A 21,299-nucleotide genomic window follows, 5' to 3' on the forward strand; every position below is an offset into this window, starting at 1 on the left:
AGGAGGGCATAAATGTTAGCAACACTAGCATAGCTATGTGAGCTACCGCGCTATTTTCATGCTAAGTCATGCTAAGTTTGACTATTTGCTGAATGACCGGTTAGTTGGCAGAGCTCCAGGCTTTATTTTCAAGATGTGTAGCGAAGCCTGTGTTGTTAGAAACTTCAAAAGCAATCACTTGCACTATTTTTCTCATGTTTGGTGCGCACCGACAACATTATTCTAAAATAATGGAAGAATGTCCTCCATGGATAATGAAGTGATTCTCAACTGGGGTGGGGGGGTGTCAGTTTTAATCTTGAGAGACGAAGACCGACATTTGACACAATGTGCCAGGCCTGTCTCTTGTTGAGCCTTATAGTAAGTGTTTGCTTGTAAATATTATATATTTATTACACAAATTACTTGTTTATTATGATTAATTAATCATATGATTAATTGGTGATAAGTGGATTCCTAATATATAAGTTGAATATTTTTAAATAAAATCTGTTTACGGCCTACTAAATACTTTAAATAACATTATTAGAGCCCTCTAGATATAAAATAGCACCCCTATATTCATCTTTACACTTGTTTTAGTCAATATAGTAGACACAATAAGAGTAAATAAGCCATTTAAAACATAAATGAGACGTGTGCTGGTGTTTGTTGCTAAAATGTATTCCCTAGGTAGGCAGACTGAGTGGTGGAAAGGAAGTGAAATCAGAGTTGTTACAACGGCAACAGTAGCCCGTGTTTTTTTAATGAGAGATTACTGTGCATGCTGTGCAATAAACCCGCAATAAAAGCCTGTTGTTCCGGCGATCAAGTCTGGTGCTTGTGTGTCGAAGGAACACTACAGTAATGACACCTGGTGACCATTGTAGAATACTACTAAACTAACCATGGATGCTTGCACATGCAGGCTACTAATGTGTGCTAAAGGGAGCCTTCACATCAGACAATAGCACGTATTCTATGTAGCAATACTGGACAAGCAGTATATCTTAAAGACGTATTCACGCGATGGACTGAGTCGAGTCGTCTCGCCGCCGATTCTGCTGCGTCTGGGTTGGCACTAATTACAAACACCGCCAGTACAGTGCACGGCTGTCACTTCGCCACGCCAGGCATGGCGGCCTGCCAGCTTTGTCGTGCTGCCTATAAAATAGGAATCAAGAGCGCTGTCCCTTTTGCTATTTCAATTCATGCAAAAGCTGCAAGGCGGGTATGGCACAGACTGTATAGAAGACTGCTGGGCTGGGTAGCGGTTAATTAAGCATCTGCATTACGGAGATGATCTCTGACTCACACCTGGCAACGTAAGGACGCTGACCTTTAACGGAGATCTAAATGTACTCTGACGGGCCAACGCTTTAGGGACAATTAGGTAAGAGCTGCATCATAAATTCAACCTTTACACAGATAATAATGTTTCTCATATTTATGTCCCTGAACTACGCAAAACACACTTGTTAGGCGGGGGGCGGCACGTGTTCCTAGAAAGCATGGAATAGCATTTCAGATGCAATGAGGAAGTGGTTAACCAAAGTTACTTTTTAATGATCTTCTTGGAGTGTCCTACAGCACATTTATGAGCACCAGGCGGGGCGCCGAGGTGCTGATTGACAGAAGTACCACCTTCCACCCATTCCAATAAGGCTTCTCTACACATCTTAAATAAAGCTTTGCCAGCTATCCCACACTACACTAAAGAAAAGGGAGCTGTAAGATTGTTTTGTGTCATCCTTACTGCTGCATTGTTGTATGTGATATATGGCATCTATTATATATTGGCTTTCAGAAATGCATAAAGGATTCTTTTTTAGCACACGTGTAAGGTTTTTTAATGCATAAAGCTTTTTGTGCGTTAATGCACGGACACCCATCCCTCTCGGACCCAGTCAAGTCAGGGCTGAGGAAACGTCAGAAAGACAGAATTAATCGAAAAAAAAAGACATGAGTCACACTTCCATCTGTTCAATGTGCAAGCAGCAAGGATTAGAACCGTTAGCTTAAGACTGAAAAGGGAGAGGACGCGGAAGAGAGACAGACGCACACATAATCGCTTCCAATGCAGATCTTCAGAGGGGAGGGGTCTGTCATCAGCGACCGAGGAAAGAGGAAAATACCATTTAACAACAACAAAAACAGTAAAATGGAATTTTAAGAGATTATTATGCTAATTTTATTTGGAATATTTTAGTTCAATGCTATTTTCTGTTTCACGGTTGTCCCAAATGCAGCCTGGGGGCCATTTGGGTCTGTGGCACATCCTAAAAATATTATTTAGAAGAAAAATAAAGTCAAAATATTAAGTTTAAAAAATGGTAATATTACAAAAAAAAATAGATATAAGAAATAAGACATTACTTTTGTTTTTAAGTCATAGTATTATGACAAAGAAACAATATGTTGCCATTTTGGGAAAATTAGGTTGCAGTCTGGACAAATGTTACCAGAATAAAGTCAAAATATTATGGGAATTAAGTCAGATTGTTACAAACAAACAAATGTTCAAGAAAAAAGTTAAAAATTGGCAGGATTATGATTATCATTTTCATAGCAAAATGGGAAAAAAATTAATTCGTAATATTATGACAAACAAAACTTTTTGGATTTTTGGAAAATCGGGTTGTTTAAATAAATGTCAAAATAAAAAAAATACTTTGGGAATAAAGTCAATAAAGTTGGTATATGTAGTTGGATAATGTAGTTGGAAAATGTTAAAAAAGCTGTAATTCGGCACAAGAAAAAAAGCAATATTCCAACAAGAAAAACTGAAATATTGGTTCCATTTTGAGTTGAAATCTTGTGGCAATATTATGAGAAACAAACAAAATAAAGTTATAATTTTTGGACAAAAAAAAAGTTTGGGTAAAAAAAAAGTTATAATATTATGGGAATCAAGTCATTATATTAACACAAAAAAATACAAATACTATTTTTTTAAAAGAAGGGGGAAAAAACAAACAAAAAAAAACACCGGCAAGGTCAAAGTTCAAACTAGTAGCGATATGCTTTTTGACGGATATCACAAAGCTGAGACTACAGGCCTGAACGACTGAGAAAAGGGAAAGCAAAAGACCATTTCGTCTCGCTCTGTTTGCTAATCTGCTCCGTCATGCTGGCGACACCTTTTTTTATTGTTTGAAATCTCGCATCGCTTTGCTTGATCTATTTTTACGTCCAAACAGAAACCGCCATCTTCCAGCATTAGCAACCATTCCCGATGTATAAAAACCAGAACCTCTCCGGTTTATTTCCGGTGCCTTTCACATAAAATACTTCCACGCGTTAGTGAGTGGAAAGGATGAAAAAGGAGGCTAAAGTCCCTTGTAGAGTTCCAGCACACAAGTGAGATGCACACATTGTGCTGAGTCATCATCAACACAAGAGATAGAGATGCAAATGCGAAGCGTTCACTGATGCATTCAATTTATTTGCAATTTGCTGCCATGTTTGACTTCCAGTTCCATCACGTAGATAATGATATGTCTTCCGATAAAGCTTTTTAATGATTACCCCTTCTCAGGCTGCAGGAACGCAGCGTCCCGCTCCAAGGTGGACAATTTCAGGGGATTGATTCTTCGATAGAACCCAGGATTGAGGATATTTAAATAGTCAGGTCAGAGACAGGGAAATACGCTTTAAAGTTTTGACTTTTGAGCAGTACTTTATGGGTTGGACTTCAGAATATGAATAATACATTATCATATGATCCTACAAGATGAAAATATGACAAGATTTCTCATCACGATAAATGAATTTGATCATTTTGCCGGGCTCGATATATTGTCATTGTCATGAGAGTTCACTGGTGTCAGCACCTTGGCACGTTTGTTCCATAGAACAACCGCATGAATGGAGTGAGCCCTTTTGCCAGTCATAGAGTGTCTTTGTCTCCAAGAGTGGAGGCCAGTAGCATACTCACAGTGCAGAGGGGTGGAATGCAGTGGAAATTAAATTAGTGGATTGCAAAGTATTGGCATATACAGGGTCAGGCAAAATGATGTAACACATCTGTAGGTTAAATAAAAGGCAAATAAAGTAAAGAAACAAAAAAGTGTTTATTTTCGAAAAGTACTTATTATGCCATTTTGCTTTGTTTCTTTATAATGCCATTGTTTTTTGTTTCTTTTTCAGTTGCTGCCATGAATCGGACTGGTGAGCATCGTGCTTTTATTGTGGAAACGTTTATCAAAACAAACTAATCTCTAACCGCAACACAACGAACGTTCTGTTTGCACTTCAATCTTGGTAGACATGATCCCGTACCAGCTCCAAACACCATTTTCAACTTCAGAGATACTGGATCTGCATTGAAACCAAAATCAAGCGGCCGACCTCGCACCGCCACAACTGATTTAATTTTTAAAACATAATGAAACATTATATTTACTTTTCTAAAATAAAAACACTGAGTTTCTTTACTTTATTTGCCTTTTATTTAACCTACAAATGTGTCACATCATTTTTGCATGACCCTGTATTTTAAAACTATTTTATATTTTTTTATTTTATTTATTTTTTATTAATTAATTCATTATTTTTTTTAAAGAGTTTAGTTAAAAATGGAGCCTCTCAAATGTGATTTTTTTTTTAGGCAAAACATTAAGAGAAAACGGTTCAAATACAAAATTCATAGAATTCAAAGAATTCATAAGATTACAAAGTAAAAGATTGGTAATATTAAAAAAAATATAAAAAAAATATTTAAAAAAAACATTTTTGGAAAGTTATTCATTCATTCAATTGCGACCGCTTATCGTCACGAGAGTCGCGGGCGTGCTAGAGCCTATCCCAGCTGTCTTCGAGTGACTAAAACTAGATAATGATGAGTTAAGATCCTCCCAAACCGTACGTCAACATCAGCCGACATGCCAAAAATAGCCTGAGTAGAACAACGCATCAGCTTGTTTGACATTCTTCAACATCTGCAAATAAACATCAAATTCATGTTTAAGAAACACCGGGGGGGGGGGGGGGGGGTACTGACACAGACCTCTGGGAATATGGAGCCCCTCAGGTATTATTCAAAGTGATTTAGTCAAAAAGCTGTCGCATCACATCAGCATCCAATCAAAAAAGCGTGTCCACAAACATTGTGCTGACACAATGTAAAGGCACACTGTTCCTCTTCATCCTGGCCATCAGGCTACCTCACTCACACCTGAACACCTCTCACAGGCACCGACGGTACATGCACACACACACACACACACACACAGGGAGAACACAGCTTGCTACAATGGCTTTAGCCATTAAAAATTCATGCCACTGCAGCAACAGATTCTAAAAATGAGCACCAGGACCAGCTGCTGATGAGTGTGCAGAGAGCTGGCGACACAGCGTGATATGGAAGGTGGAAGAGTCTCTCTAATGTCATTTATAGTGTTGGTCCGCATGAACGCAGGATATAACAACAGCATTCTGAGAGAACCAAAGGGTTAACGCCGATGCTAACATTTGTCAAGCTCAAAGGCGGAGCCAAGCGAGGTTTAATGTTGTCCTCGCTCATGGTTTTATCAGCCATCACCCCAACGTGTGTTTAATGTGAAAGTGAGAGCAATGCCAGGCGGCAGACAGCAAGAGAAATCAGGCCAATAGAAGCCAATCAAGGCTTAATGCGGGCCCGGTGGCGCGGCTAACCGAGACCTCTTGCTCCACCGTGCTCATCACTCTCCCCCACCCCCCCTCCGCTGGTGTCTGGGAGATAGCGGGGGCTTGTGGCTTATCAAACAAATTAGCTTCATCGCTGAAATGAAAGTGGCCGTGTGAAAAGCTGCAAGGTTATCCCTTTTCCCCTTTCCAAGGATTTCCTTGTTATGAATCTCACAAGCCCAACTGTTGATTGGGGGATTTGACAAATAAATGTTTGCTGAAGCCAGCCTGGACATGGCTCGGATTCCTCAGTCAGGTCGGGAGTCAATGTTGTCCATTCCAAATCTTGCACACCACGTCCCACACAACCTTGTCTCCAGCTTCACTGTTGTTTAGCTGCTAACCCAAACCCTGCGGTCGCTCCAACTATGAGGTGTTTTAATCTATGTTAACTTTAATCTATGATCTGACCATCCCAGTTTGGACCCAGTTTAGCTTAATCACAAGTTCTGTTACTACCTCAATCATATTTATTTATTTATTTAACAACCCATTACAATACACTCATATGTGACTTGTATACACCAGTCATTATTTGCACTATGACCCATTTATCATTGCTCTAAAATTAATATGTCTGCTCCTGCATATGCTCCTGTGCAATACTATGTGTATATTTTGGATATCTTGTATATATTTTGTTAAATTGTCTTTTTTTACTCTACTTTTATATACTTTTTTTTTTTTTTAAACTTGACTACTGCACTGAAAGGAGAGGCTCTCCAATCTCGTTGTACATCTTGTATAATGACAATAAAGGCCATTCCATTCCATTCCAAGTAACAAGTGACAAGGAACCCTCACACTAAGCTTAACACTGATGTAACTAACTCCTACCCTTTAACAATTTAACATTTAACAACCCTAACCAATCTTGACGCACCCTTAACCATGTCATTAACCAACAACTAATGGCAACAAACCCTTACCGTACCAGCTAAAACTCCAGTAATTAAACCTTAACCGGAGTTAACTAACCTTACCCGCTAAAACCATGGAAAATATCTTACCATGAGTTAACTAACACTAACCCTATCTGGTAGTGTCCCCTTGCCTTGAGTTAACTAACAATAACCCTACCACTACAAACCACTAACCCTTACCCAGAGCTAACTAACCATAACACTGATGCCATCGCCTAACACAGGCTTAAATAACCCTAACCCTACTTCTTAACCCAAACAGTGATACCCAAGCCTTGTTGTGAGTAATTTACCCTACCCCCACTTCCAAACCCTGGCACCGTGGTAACTACTGCAACCCTAACCTCACCTTAAACCTAACTATTAACACTGTGGTATAAAAGGGGTAACTAACCCCTACAACCAAACCCTTCACTCTGTAGTAACCAACCCTCGTTGTGATGTAACTAAACTGATTACCAGACTCTGGTTTAGTCACACATGGCGATAAACCAAATACATGTAACCCCAAAGAATAGGAACTACACCAACCCGAACCCTTACACTGTGGTAACTAACACTAACGGTGGGAGTCCATCTAGTCCTACAGAAGACCGACTACTGCATTGAATGACCACCTGAGGGCAGCGTGTATTAATCCTAATCCTAACCTGCTAACCCAATCGTGCTTACCAACCTTAGCCCTACTGGCAAGTGTGTTCACACCAGCGATGGTTCTTCCAAAAAGTGCGGACTACCGCAGACAATCAGCGTTGCCGAGTGTGCCAAAGCCTACAGTGACACAAAACCAGGCAGGATTTACCGCAACACTTTGTCTGGGAACAAACATAAATATAGCTCCTTGTCACAAACACTCCTCCCCCCCATATGTCTCACGGAGTCCTGGATTGTCTGTCGAGAACCTTTTTGCCCCTTGCAGCCCCCCCCCCTTCCCATCTCCTCGTCACCGCCACGTTCTGCTTGGATCAGACAGCAAGGCACAAACACAAACACCCCCCGGCCAGTCTTGTGCGGGACATAAACACACATATGCATATATCACACACACATAAATACCAACAGGCTGCGGTGAACGGGCGAGGGCGGGGGCGAGGGGCGGGGGGGGCGGCGATTTGTGTGCATGCCAGCCATGTGGCGAGGCATTAAAGCCTGAGTCATGCCGTCATGGGACACATGAGTGTGTTCCCTGCAGGGGTCTTGGCATGATGGCATATTTGAGGGCAGCCAGCGGAGGAGCAACAGTGCTGAGGAAGGATTGGGGGTGGAGGGTTGGTTTAACCAGCAGGGCGCACCTCCTCACTTCTCAATGACAGGCAGCGCCAAGTGCCAAATCGAGGGGGGGGGGACACACACAGAATCACAGCCTCCACCGCAGCCAAGCTTGTGAAAGGCCACTTGGATGCACTCAAGTAAAGTTCATTACAAAATGCCATCCATTCAGGCTGGCAGCCGCAGGCCTTAAGGGCAAACCAGGGGGGAGGGTTCGGGTGTTGGAGACCCCCCCCACCGCTGGAGCTGGAGGGGAAAAGTCCAACATTTGTTTGTGATGCTGTAATCTGGACGAGGAGGAAGCTCGGGGATGCCATTGGGCTTCTTGCTCAAAAGAAGGAAGTATTTACTGAAGTTAAAAAAGTTTTTTTTTTTTTTTTTTTTTAAAAGGGGGGGGGGGAAGCCAAATATCAAGCGATAGTGTGTGCTCCAGTCCACACACAGGGAATGCCTGAGAGCAACATTATCCACATGGCCAGGCTGGCTGTCCAGACTTGTTAGCGACTGCAGACAGAGACACTAATATGCTCCAGCTGGAGTTGTTTAGAGCAACACGAGGAAAAAAAATAATAGTTAGCCCTGAGCGAAGAAGGTAAGTGCACGGCGGACGACCGAGATTCTGTAATATTCCAGAAAAGGAAAATTAAAGCCAATGTTAAAAGCAGGGAAGCGGAACGAGCAGAGTTATGAGCTGGTTTGCGATGAAAAATTGGTGCCAAAACAGATGGTTGACCTGGATGGATCGTTCTACCAGGAAAGAGAAACCAGTACCTCTACCTTATCTCCACCTTGAACTGAACGCATCCGGTTATGCGAGAACATGACAGTGTAGCGTCCTCCAGACGTGGCGCCAAAGTAGCAGAACGGCAGCCCACACTTTCAAAATGCCTCATTTCTAACGTAATGATGCAAACTCGCGAGCTAATGAGGCCTGTCGCTAATTAGCTGTGTCGTTTTAATGAACGCCAAAACAATCAACTGATAAGTCAATCAAGACAATAAGAAGACATTTGCTTCATTTTTTTGACAGATTATTCCTTGAAATGGAACATTTTAGTCTTGTTGGCGAGCGCTCATTAGCCGCGCCCGCTTGTGCTGCTGAATGACTAACATTAACGGCTGCATTCGCTAATTAGCGTTAAAAGATAGCCACTTCATGTCAGGCGGGCAGAAGAAATTAAAAAGCACACCCTAAGGGATAGTTAGGAAGAAAATTTGTTGATAGATTAATGTGGAAGTGATTCCCGCCCCCCACGACCGAAACATTGAATGCCGTGTTTACGGAAAATGCATGATTCAACAACAATAAAAGAAAGTGTAGTGAGGTTTGAGAATTCATTCATTCATTCATTCATGGAGCCTATCCCAGCTGTCTTTGGGCGAGAGGCGGGGTACACCCTGGACTGGTGGCCAGCCAATCACAGGGCACATACAGTGTATAGACAAACAACCATTCACACTCACATTCATACCTATGGACAATTTGGAGTCGCCAATTAACCTAGCATGTTTTTGGAATGTGGGAGGAAACCGGAGGACCTGGAGAAAACCCACACATGCACGGGGAGAACATGCAAACTCCACACAGAGATGCCCGAGGGTGGGATTGAACCCTGGTCTCCTATGAGAAGTCTCCTCCTGTGAGGTCTGCGCGCTAACCACTCGACCGGTTTGAGAATTCTATGTTATATAATATGAAAGCAGCCAAGGGACAGTCAACTAGCAGAAAGAAACCTCCCAGTCTCCAGCCACCTTTTCCAGTTTCACTGGGAGGACTCCAAGGCGTTTCCAGGCCAGGTCCTAGGTCTGCCTTGGGGCGAACACCTCAGCAAGGAGGCGTTCATGAGACATCCGGACTAGATACCCAAACCACCTCAACTGGCTCCTCTGGATTTAAAGGAGCAGCGGACGACCGTCCCCCGGATGACTGAGCTCCGAAGGTGAGTCCAGCCACCTTCATTTCAGCCACCTGGGGCAGGATATCACTCCCAGCTCGGAGTGTGCAATCCAACCTTGTCCAACTGACAAGTCCCATAAGTTTCACACCGCCCCAGTAAACGCTGAAGGTCTTTGACCAATAGGACCACACAATCTGCAGGAATTCTGACAGGAATTACGAGCTTCTAAGGCCCCCAAATTGGACCCCTGGACACCTTGGCTACAGCTAGGAATTCTGTCTATGAAAATTATCAACAGGATTTCAACAGAATCAGAATTTACAATGAACTCATCAGCAGTATAAATGCTGGCTGGGCACATTACTGCCATTACAACATTGGTTCTGAGTTAAGAACCAGAATTGGAGCAGGTTGGTAACCACGGAACACCCTTAACCGACGACCACCTGTAATGACTTTTACAATTATGGAACCAACAAGGTCATGTCTCATGACCTTTGTGATAAACTATCGTTGCGGCTATGACCTTGTTGTGTTGTGGTGGAGTAAACATAGCCACAGCCGCCTTGTCCATACTTGGACCTTCCAAACCAGAGGACCAGCTGTCACTACCATCTCTTCACATAGCGAAGGTAATTAAAGAACACCACATTCTCACCCGACATCACATTTTTATTGATCTGGTTTGGGGAAAGTCCTCTGTCGCTGTCGTGTATGATTAGATTGCTGACAGTGATGCTAAATTAAGGGGCTGCTGTAAGGTGAAGCATTTATCATCGGGTAGACAAAGGCTATCAATATGTATCCTACTGGGCTCAAGGCTAGTGGGGGGAACAATTTGGGACTCGTTTATCCAACACACAATATCTTGGATCAAATGTCACAGTTTTGACAGTCGAAGCGATTGAAATGTTTAGAATTGTTTACTCCTCAGGGAGGGTTGGAGTCTCAGCCATGTGCTGCGATTTAAAATCAATAAAAGTCATAGAGTTACCACATTCGCAATACCTGTCGCCTATACGGCTCGGATCTGATGCATTATGTCAACAAGCACAACAGGAACTTGATGATGAAGAAGCTGCGGTGTGTGTGTGTAGGGGGGGCAAAGACCGCGGTCAGACCCTTCGTGGTCACGCGAGTCACGTTACAGTTGAGGGGAATATTGACCAGGAAGACTATGAGTGGAAATCAATAGGAAAGGTACTGGTCCACACAAGTGGTCACACCAACACTGCAGCAGCAGCAGTTGCAGTAAAACCCAATCTGTCTGCAGCCTTTTGTATCTTTTATCTTCAAACCCTGGGAAATAATCTTCATACCCCCGAAAACGGAGGAATTATGCAAACATTTTGGAATTAAATTCAATGACGCCCATGCATAGTTCAACAACACAATGCAAAACAAAGCTTAGCTGCCAATGCCGAATGCCAAACTCACAACAAGCTTATCAACCGATTGAAAATCACAGGAGGTCATGATTCAATATAAAAATCTAACTCATGCTAAAATCATCATACAGCAAATTAACACTCATGAGCTCATAGCTCCATCATGAACTTCCTAATTCCCCCAAACTCCACACTTTGGTATTCCACTCATCGGTAACACAATGCCCACACAACAGCAAACACATTTATTTACTTCCAACGATGTAATTAGCGCATCAAAACATCATGACAGGCCGTCCCCGAGCAGCAAAACACTATATAATTATATAATGTGCCTCGTCAAAACACTGTGGCGATGTCCATGGCCTGTGTGTGTGTGTTAGTTTGTGTATTCGTCTCATTTATTCCGCCCAGCCCACATGACACCGTGTATTAACATTGAGCCGCTCAAGCGTTAGCTGTCGCCTGTTGGGAACAATTAGTGAACAGGTTGGTGACCTCTCAGGCATTCCGTCTAACTCAAAGTCGCATCAGCACTAGCTTGATTTCTGCTATTTCTGTACCGCCGATTGAATCAAACTTGAGCACATTCTATCAAGTTGCTTAGTATTCCTCCGAGGCTGCGGCCCGAGTTGATAACCTTGGCTCAGGTCATCAAGATTTTTGTCTTCCCAAGAAATTAGTTTCTAGTGAGCAGAAATGCCGCGTGGCATCCCGAATTATGATGACTCACTTGAGGACTGAAGGCACAGCGAGCGCGGAATGTTCCTTCGGATTAGGGCTAATATTCTCTCCAAAAGTTTTCCATTAGCGGCCTGGTAACTACACTTCGCTTAAGCATGCCAGTGCTCATGCGGCCTCGTCGGACATGAAGCAACAAAATCATGACTTGTAGAAGAGAAGCAACACAACTTTAGTCATTCCGTAAAAAAAAAAAAAAAAAGAAAAACTCAATCCCATTTGTGCGCTTGTCAGAGCTAAAGGACTTTAGCGGACACGCTGTCAGGATACGGGACGGAGCGGAGCGGCCGCTAAATTGTTGCAGCACTGATGCAGCAGAATTTGTTTTCCATTTCTAAGAGGCGGCGGAACAGAGGTCGCCTGATAGAGGCCTCCTGAAAAGCATGAAAGATGAAACCACACACACACACACACACACACACACACACAGGACTGGTCTTTGATTAAGCCGCTGACACACACACACTTTTTTGTTTGTCGTACGGCCAAACTAAACCTGTCTTAGATACAATAGCTGATATCAGAATATAATATCTAATGTGACCAGAAGATGTATGCATAATAATAATAATAAAATAAATAGCGGTTCTTTCAAAGTTAGGGACACTATAGACAGATTCCGCTCTGGAAATCCTTTCATAATGCTGATTTATTTGTCCATAGAATGCACACAGAACCAATCAACAACACTGATTCTGTCTCCTATCTTCTGTTTGTCATTGTGACCCAGCATTGATGAGGCGTTCAAGCACACTGCACATTTCTAAGCGTTGTGTAATTTCTTAACATTTATTATTACGGCTCCAAGTTCCACAATGTGAGAAACACTATTGAATTCAAAAAGTCAGCGCAAAGTGCAAAGACAGCGTCCGTTACAATAGGATTGTTATTAAGTTAACTCGTTAACACGTGTTGCAGGGGGAATGTTTTAAGGGAGACACATTAGAGGAAGTGAGCTGGTGTGTAATGATGATTGTATCTGCTGCTTTAGAATGAAGTGTACAAAAAAGTTCAAGTCAGCAAGTATACTGCTCTAGTCGCCCACAGTTTGTAATCAGGGGCAACAAAAAAATAATAATAATCAGCAGTGAGGAAAAATAATAGTAGCAGAAAGTTGAAATATTAAAGAAAAATTGCGAAATTGTTGGAAAATTGAAAGAACAGCAATCATTATAGCCATTGTTTGATCAACGTTTGATGCCACAAGTGTGTGTCAAGTATTTACAAACTTACAATCTACCCTTGTGTGCAGTTACTGTAATTTAGCCATGTGTTTCTATGACTGTCATCTCCAATTTGTTTGTGAGAGTCCAATGATGCCCTGCGCCTTGCCAAAGAGATCATGTGGCCGAGTGACAATTTGATGTATTGATTTGCGTCTGGCTGTTTTCTCGCGGGGTGCGGTTGAGTCTCTCCGTGACTTACGATGCTGCCATTTTTGCCGCCACCAACTGAAAGTGGTGTCTTGGAGAGGTGCACACACAGTCAGCATGGACCACAAATACAGTGGAATCTTGGTTTTCCTAGGATTTGAATATCAATGAAATATGCTTGGGATTTTGTACATACAGTCCTAACCCAACAGTGCACCTAACACACTAGTTGAGTGCCCAAACAAAGCATCCACATGTTGGTTTCTGCAAAGAATGGATCACAGTTATTTTACGGTTTGACACTATAGACAGATTCCGGACAAGATACCGTTGAATCATCTTTGTCATGTGTGTGTGGTTGGTTTATTTGTTCATAGAACACACACACAGAACAACGGACAACTCTGTATCTGACCGGTAGGAGACCTCAGGGAAGACCCAGGACACATTGTAGAGACCATGTCTCTCCACAAGCCCGGGAACGCCATGCGATATGTCGAACGACAACAACAACGTTTGGCAACACAGCACACATCGAAGCCTAGTCCCAGGTAGGGGTGCATGCTTTGATAAAATGGTCACCCTTTTTGTGTGCAGCAGCTCAGAAGTAGAATAATTAGCTATCTATCTATTCCCTATCCCTTTCCCATCACCCCCCCCCCCCCCATCCGGACTACACCAAGGGGACAATGACATCCTTCTCATCTGGCATTGGTGGAGCAGGAGCACAGGCATCAAACATGGGACGGTTTCTGGGAGGGGATCACAGTAGTGATTGGCTTTATGGCTCCAGGGGATCAGCCAGCTCTTCCTCACAAACACACACATACGTTTACACACACGTATGCATCGATACACACACACACACACACACGCACACGCACACACACCTCCTGTTCCTGCTGTAATTCTCAGTCCTCTACCACAGTGCCAGCCTGAGGCCCTTGATCTGCCACTTCCTGTAATTCTCTGCAGGAGAAGAGGGTCGCAGCCAAATATCCTGGCAGTCCAGCCAAGCAAAAACACACACACACACACACACAATTCAAGCCAGTAGCGGCTAAACCCCAAAAAAAAGGCCCCCTAGGAGACACGTGTGTATGAGCCAATTTGTCATTCGTTAAACTTTGCCAGACTTGAAGTAGAAAGAACACCAACTGCAGAATAAGAATGTGTAAATCTCCGTTACAGTTCGTTCGTGTGCAGCTTTGCTCTATCGCCGCCATCAGATGAGCGAACAAAGAATAGACAGATGACTCTCGTTTGACCTTGCGACGACTCCGATAAGATTTAGCCTGATCCACATCAGTCAAACCCCAGATAGAGTGTCTTCCCGTCTGTTCTGTTTTCAAAGCCACCCGTTTCAGCTGGCGGGAACCGTGTGACGACATCAAGCGAGAATAGGGTGGCGGCATGAATGTCGAGCATCACGCCACCGAGAGTTTACCCAATGAAACGTAACCCCCCCCCCCAAATCAGGGGTCCCCAACCACCAGGCCACGGGAAAAGTTTGCAAACCATGATACATATGATATACAGTAAAGTCTCGTTATATCGATATTCTCGGGAGTCGGAAAAAATAGCGATATAACCGGACTATCCATATATCCGATCCTGCGCCGAACTGCATTAAAAGTGGGCGGATCTTTGATATGGCATGTAATTTTCTCCTTGAGTTCATGGATTGCGTACCTAGCATGCTTTTGTACTACAATAAATTTTACTAAATTTACTACAGTAAATTACCGGTTACCGGGACATAATTCGTAGTAGTAATTCGTTTTAACCGATATCGATATAACGAGACTTTACTGTATATAAGTAAATGCCTTAGATTAGAATAAGGTCTGGAGAGCTGGTCCATTTATACCACTGGTCTAAATGACAAAGCACCCTGGCCGTAAGGGAACGCCCACCAGGGTATTTTTAGGATCCCCCTATTTCTGTCACTGGTTTATTTTCCCCTCACCTTTCCATTGCAGGTGAACAAGCCTGAGTCACAGCCATGGCTGCCAGTAGGTGGGTGCGAGGCACGGCCAAGCCAACAGCTCTTCGTCACGCTAATGAGCTGGCGCAGGTTGTCCGACAGGCAGGAGAACACACGGAGGACCTGTATAAGCAGCCTGACAGTGGCGAGCTTGCGGGCGTCCTATGAAGAGCTAGGACTCCCCGCGGCGACGCGGTTTTGCAAGCTGCTATGCTATCCCTGTTTGTGGCCGCGCTCTGCTCGACGTTACTTTTGCTAACTTATGCACACTGCGTCACTGGAATCATCGCTATCCCAGCTCAAAATGGGTGAAAGATCACGTAAACATCTGTCTGTCCATTCACAAACATCATATCCATACATCAGTCTAGTCACATGATTGTCTGTGCATCCATACATAAACATCAGTATGTCGCTTCACATATAAATCATGCCAAAATCATGTCTATCTAATCATGTTCTGTCTGTCCATTCACATACGCACATTAAAGCAAATTTCTGTCGGTCCATTCACATACGCACATTAAAGCAAATTTCTGTCGGTCCATTCACATACGCACATTAAAGCAAATTTCTGTCGGTCCATTCACATACGCACATTAAAGCAAATTTCTGTCTGTCCATTCACATACGCACATTAAAGCAAATTTCTGTCGGTCCATTCACATACGCACATTAAAGCAAATTTCTGTCTGTCCATTCACATACACACATTAAAGCAAATTTCTGTCGGTCCATTCACATACGCACATTAAAGCACATTTCTGTCTGTCCATTCACATACGCACATTAAAGCAAATTTCTGTCTGTCCATTCACATACACACATTAAAGCAAATTTCTGTCTGTCCATTCACATACATAATGCAAATATCTGTCTGTCCAGTCATGCACATAATGAAAGATGCGCCTCTGTCCATTGGCATCCACACATTACACAAACTTCCGTCAGTCCATTCACACATGCACACACACACAGTGTAAACATTCAGTCAATACACAAACACAATGTAAATATTTGTCTGTCCCTTCGCATACTTGCAATGGACATGTCCTTTCTGTACTTTCACATACGCATATAATACAAACATATGTCTGTCCATTCACATACACACAAAGCAAATTTCTACCAGTCCATTCACATACATAATGCAAATATCTGTTGATCAATTCATATACATAATACACACGCCTCTGTCCATTGGCATACATACATAGTGCAAACATCCGTCAGTTCATTCACACACACAGTGTATAAATATGCTTGTCCATTCACATACATAATGCAAATATCTGTCAATCCATTCATATACATAATACATATGCCTCTTCCATTGGCATACAAACATCATGCAAACGTCCGTCAGTCCATTCACACACACACAGTGTAAATATTTGTCAGTCCCTTCACATACACGCATAAAACATTCATCAGTGCATTGACATACAGCACAATGCAATGCAATACTGTATCTGTCTGTCCATTCGTATACATATTCCATAAACCTCTCCCCATTGGCATAGCTACTGTACATAGTGCAAATATCTGTTTGTCCTTTGACAAACACACATCATGTGGCCTTTTGCACATATCATGTAAACATTGCCGATCCATTCACATACACAACTGCAGCTAGAGACATATGTTTGTCCATCCACCTACATACATAGTGCTAACATAAGTCTCGAGAGGGCAACAAAAACATCTCACATCAACCTCAGTAACCTCATAGCACTCGTAAAGCCGTGTGAACAACACCTCCAGCACACGAGGGAACACCAGCACGGCGGTATGGAGGCTGACTTACCCCCATGGCGTCTTCTCGGCAGCAACCCACAATATCGTAATGGCGACTTAAAGGATACAATCTGAGCGCTCCGCTCTGAGTGCCGATGGCCAGTATCTTCTGCACGGGGTCAAAGGCCATGGATGACGGCTGGTATGGGAAGCCATGACGGACAGTCTGGTTGAAACACAGAGAGAAAGATATCAATGAGGAAATGACGTCAGCCTCCTGGTTCTGGTGGGAAGCTGAAAGTATTTCTTTTCATCACACTGATATTTGGCTTCGTTATTTAGGATGCTTTTATAATCATGGCCCTATTTTGAGACTCCTCTCTCACTCCTTTCGGTTTTTTTGCTTTTTTTCCCTCTGTCACCGCCTCCCACATGAAGTCGTGATTACGGCAAAGTCTGAAGATACAGAAAACTCAAGCAACACGGAGGGTTGTGCAAACACTCATCACGTAGCGAGTCTTTACCCGTTTTTCCCCGGCATCCATAAGTAGGTGTGCAACCGTCACTTTATGACATCAGTCACCTGACGATGGGCTGTGTTTGTTTGCACAGCGGCAGACGGTAAAGGGCGTTACGTAAGTGGCAGAGAGACACCTGCCTGCCTCACAGCCAAGCAATAGACTGAATGACACTCACTGGCCACAATATTAGGTACACAATCACACACGAGGCCCGATACAAAAGGTGGTGTGCTTGTGCTAATATTTTGCGGCTGAAGCTGCGGAACGACTCTGCGTCCGACTGGAGAGGTGTTTGTAGGTTTTTAGCACCTTTCATGCAGATACATAACGACAGCTGTTCCGCTGCACTCACCTGCACCTGCTGTGAGCATTTGTTTGAACAAACATGAGAACAGCCGCGTTCGTCTTCCATGATCCTCAGACACTCAGTGTTTGGACCACGCTTTGTCAGAGCTCACGTGTCTCTTCTTCTCACGTGATTCTTCTTTTGTACCATTGACACTTCTTATGTCCGTTTATATAGAGACATCTATCTATACATCCATCTATCCACAAACATGTGCATACAGTACTGTAAAGAGCTCCAGTTGCCTCTCCATTCACGTCTGTCTCTCACAATCAAATCATCTGTGGTTCTCAACTGGCGGTTCGGGACCCAAAAGTGGGTCACGGGTCTGAACATACCGTCTGTGCAGCACACAGTTGCAGATGTCTGCTGAAGAGGACAGCGGCATGAACAGACAGGGTGTAACTCAGGGGTGGGCAAACTACGGCCCCGGTGGCCAAATGCGGTACACCAAGCGTTTGAATTCGGCCCGCCACTTGTTTTCTACGTTTTTCAACGTTTAACGTATATGTTGGCAACATGACTTGCAAGACGGATGTCTTATTCAGTTAAAAAAGAACTGAAAAAAAACAAAACTGTAAAATTAAATTTCGTAGTTTGATGTGGTCTGATGTTTGAAGTGCTCATATAGTATGACACTTTTACAGATAAAATTAGACAAATAAATAAAGGTCTGTTTAGTATGTGTGTCAAATATATATTCTGGCCCCCCCGGACAGTTTTGTTAACTCAATGCGGCCCATAAGTCAAAAAGTGCTGCAGAGTTGAAAATGTCACCACTTGTCGTCGAGGCGTGATGGTGGGTCCCACATCCAAACCACCGCATTCAAATCACAAATAGTACTTTTGCAACATTGACACATTTTCCTCTACATTTGCATATTCATCAGCCGGTCCTTTCACATACTCACACATCAGTATCAGTCTGTCCATCCACATACGTTCATAACAAAGTCATCATAATTAGATCTGCAACAATGATTGATTATCCCATTAATCCACGACTACTTGTACTTTTGAGTCATCATTTTTTGATTTAAAAAGTTTGGTCACTTCTGGTCCAGAGTCTAACTGGAAACTCGATTAAATGAACCAACAAGCCTCAGATTAATCGACTAAGAAATGAATCGTCATTTGCAGCCCTAGTCCCACATATCGTAGTACCGTTAGGGGATGGTGGTGTGTCGGTCATGAACGATCGGGTCAAAAAGTTTACGTTTACAAAAGTTCTTCTTTGTAAACGGAATGAACGAGGTCACCCCCTAAAATACCCGCTGAATCCGTTCAGTTGCAAATGCTTTTTTTTGATTGGCTGGAGAGTCAGTTCACCGTTCCTTTTGCAAGGCGGGACTATCTGCATGCTTGCCTGTCTTATCCTATCATCACGCCTCGCTCTGTGGGTGGGTGGGGTTAGCTGACTGAAAGACCGAGTCGGCCATTCGTTCATGACCGACACAACGAACATGAACATGAGTGAATGGACTGACTCGACACGGCTGACCGGGGTCTATTAACAGGGGGCGATCACAGGCTAACAACCAATTGATCGAAATCAATGAAATGAACGAATCTTTTACTGAATGAACCGTAATAATCCGGTTCACTTTGCCTACCACTATTAGGGGAACTTCGATATTTATACCATTAACACCGTTTGTCCTTCCACAAACACCCATAATGTAAATGTCTGTCTATTCACATACTGTACACGACCAGTCATGCAATCCTGTACACCTGAACTATCAATATTTGATACTCAATCCAAAATACCTTTTCCGTCCATTCACATTTCAAGCCGCCTGCTCATTCACACCCACACACATTATGTGACTGGAGAGGGAGGAACATGCTAGACTATCAATGTATGCTCCAAGGTACTACTATTGTACCAGTGATACTTTTGAGATGTGACTTATCCATCCTGCCGATGGGGAAAAGCTACAAACGGTTACCGTAAGTGTCCAATAAATACATCGATTGTTTTTCCACAATGAGTCTGCAACTGTAAGAAGCCTCGCATAGTGTCGAGTCAGAGTAACCAATGTGAACTGTGAGGGCACATCTCCTGACTTAACAGTACGGGAGACAGAGATGAAGCACCAACGGAGCGTGCGGGGTGCATGCTGCATTATTAACCCCATCCACATTGTTGTTATTGGAGGTGGGGGAAAAGGGGGGAAAACCTGCTTTTTTTGTTGCACTTGGGTCCTCCCAAATGGATCAATTATGTAGAGGTGTGGAGGGGATGGAGAAAGACGGGACAATATGAACGGGGAATTCACACACACAAACACACACACACAGTGATATCCCACAGAAAGCACCATTCCGCTAATCCAAGGCAAGCTGATTATGCAAGAGGGGATCAGTGTGTCCCATCCCCTCTGATATGACAGTTCATGCCAGAACGTGGACCAGATGCACCACCATAAACACAAAGAATAAGACTGAAGTTAATCGTACAGAAAGGGTCCTATGACTCCGCCTCCCTCCACCGTCAGCCTGCAGGTGATGGTGTACAGTTCTATGGTGCTACAATAAACCACAATGATGTACCCCGGCCGTGGGACCAGAGTGGACGCCTGCAGCAGCACAGCTCTACATTATACGTGATGGTGATCAATGGTCTTTACCTTGCAGAGCTGGAAATGCTCAGACTGGAGGTTCTCCTGGACCAGATGGTTCTCCTGTGGGCCCACTTGGACCGAAGGGGTGGAGGAGGAGAATGTGGAGGAAGAGGAGGACACCTCTTTCAAGCCGTCCAGCACCTTCCTGATGTTGAACTTCTTCATTTTGTCACTTCGGAGCATAGATTGGACATGCAAACGAAGAGCCCACTTTCTCTCAGCAGATTTCCTCCCAGCTGGTAGGAAAAATAAAAAATAAAAAAATAAAACTCACATTTTAGTGCGTGTTTTTCTGCGATGTCTCCATGCTGGAAGGCTTGAGCCGCACGCAGCAGGTTATATATCGGCGTGAGATTAAGTCGCCAAATAAAGAGAAAGGACAAAAGAAGAAAGCGTTGCAGAGATGGTGCTGCGTCGGTGCGGTGATGTATTCGGACTGTGGCCCCCACTGCGTCTCCGTGGCTCGGCTCTTCCTTCTCGGCGTGCACCCTCCCCTCTCCTCTCCTCTGCTTTGCTTTGCTTTCCTCTCTGACGCGCGCGTCGCTCATACGAGGCGGAAACGCGGCGGTGCTGCTGTTGTTGCGCATGCGCGTCAAGGCGGGAACGCACGGACGCAGCATCTCGCCGCCACCTCTCCTGCCTCCTCTCTCCCTCTCCTTTCCTTCCCTCGCCCCTCCCTCCCTATGCATCCATCCTGCCGTTGTGGTTGTGCTCCACTGCACCTGCTGATGCTGGCGATGTTGCCTCCTGCTGTGGTGAAGCAATCAGGTGGACCGGTACCATCGTCCCAACCATGAGCCTTTTGGGGGTGTTGTGGTGAGGTCTGTACCCAACTCCCGTCTG

General features: G+C 43.7%; 1 protein-coding gene across 5 annotated transcripts in view; it reads right to left on the bottom strand.

The window, feature by feature from the left end:
• Nucleotides 1–21,017, bottom strand: part of stxbp5a (syntaxin binding protein 5a (tomosyn)) — a 69,408-nt gene extending 48,391 nt beyond the window's left edge. Inside the window, exons 1-3 of one of the 5 annotated variants that reach the window (XM_078799262.1) lie at nt 20,731–21,017; nt 20,463–20,628; nt 17,091–17,188 (exon numbers count right to left, since the gene is read on the bottom strand). In XM_078799262.1, coding sequence (XP_078655388.1) covers nt 17,091–17,188; nt 20,463–20,621 — 257 coding nt within the window. In that variant the 5' untranslated portion in view covers nt 20,622–20,628; nt 20,731–21,017. Of the gene's footprint in view, nt 1–17,090; nt 17,189–20,462 lie in introns of all 5 variants that reach the window. The other 4 variants (XM_078799261.1, XM_078799263.1, XM_058056340.2 and 1 more) reach the window with 4 other exon arrangements.
• Nucleotides 21,018–21,299: the final 282 nt, after the last annotated feature.

This window comes from Doryrhamphus excisus, linkage group LG19 (genome assembly GCF_037039965.1).
Source record: "Doryrhamphus excisus strain RoL-2023G ecotype Guam linkage group LG19, RoL_Dexc_Guam_v1.1, whole genome shotgun sequence".
NCBI classification, from domain to species: Eukaryota; Metazoa; Chordata; class Actinopteri; order Syngnathiformes; family Syngnathidae; genus Doryrhamphus; species Doryrhamphus excisus.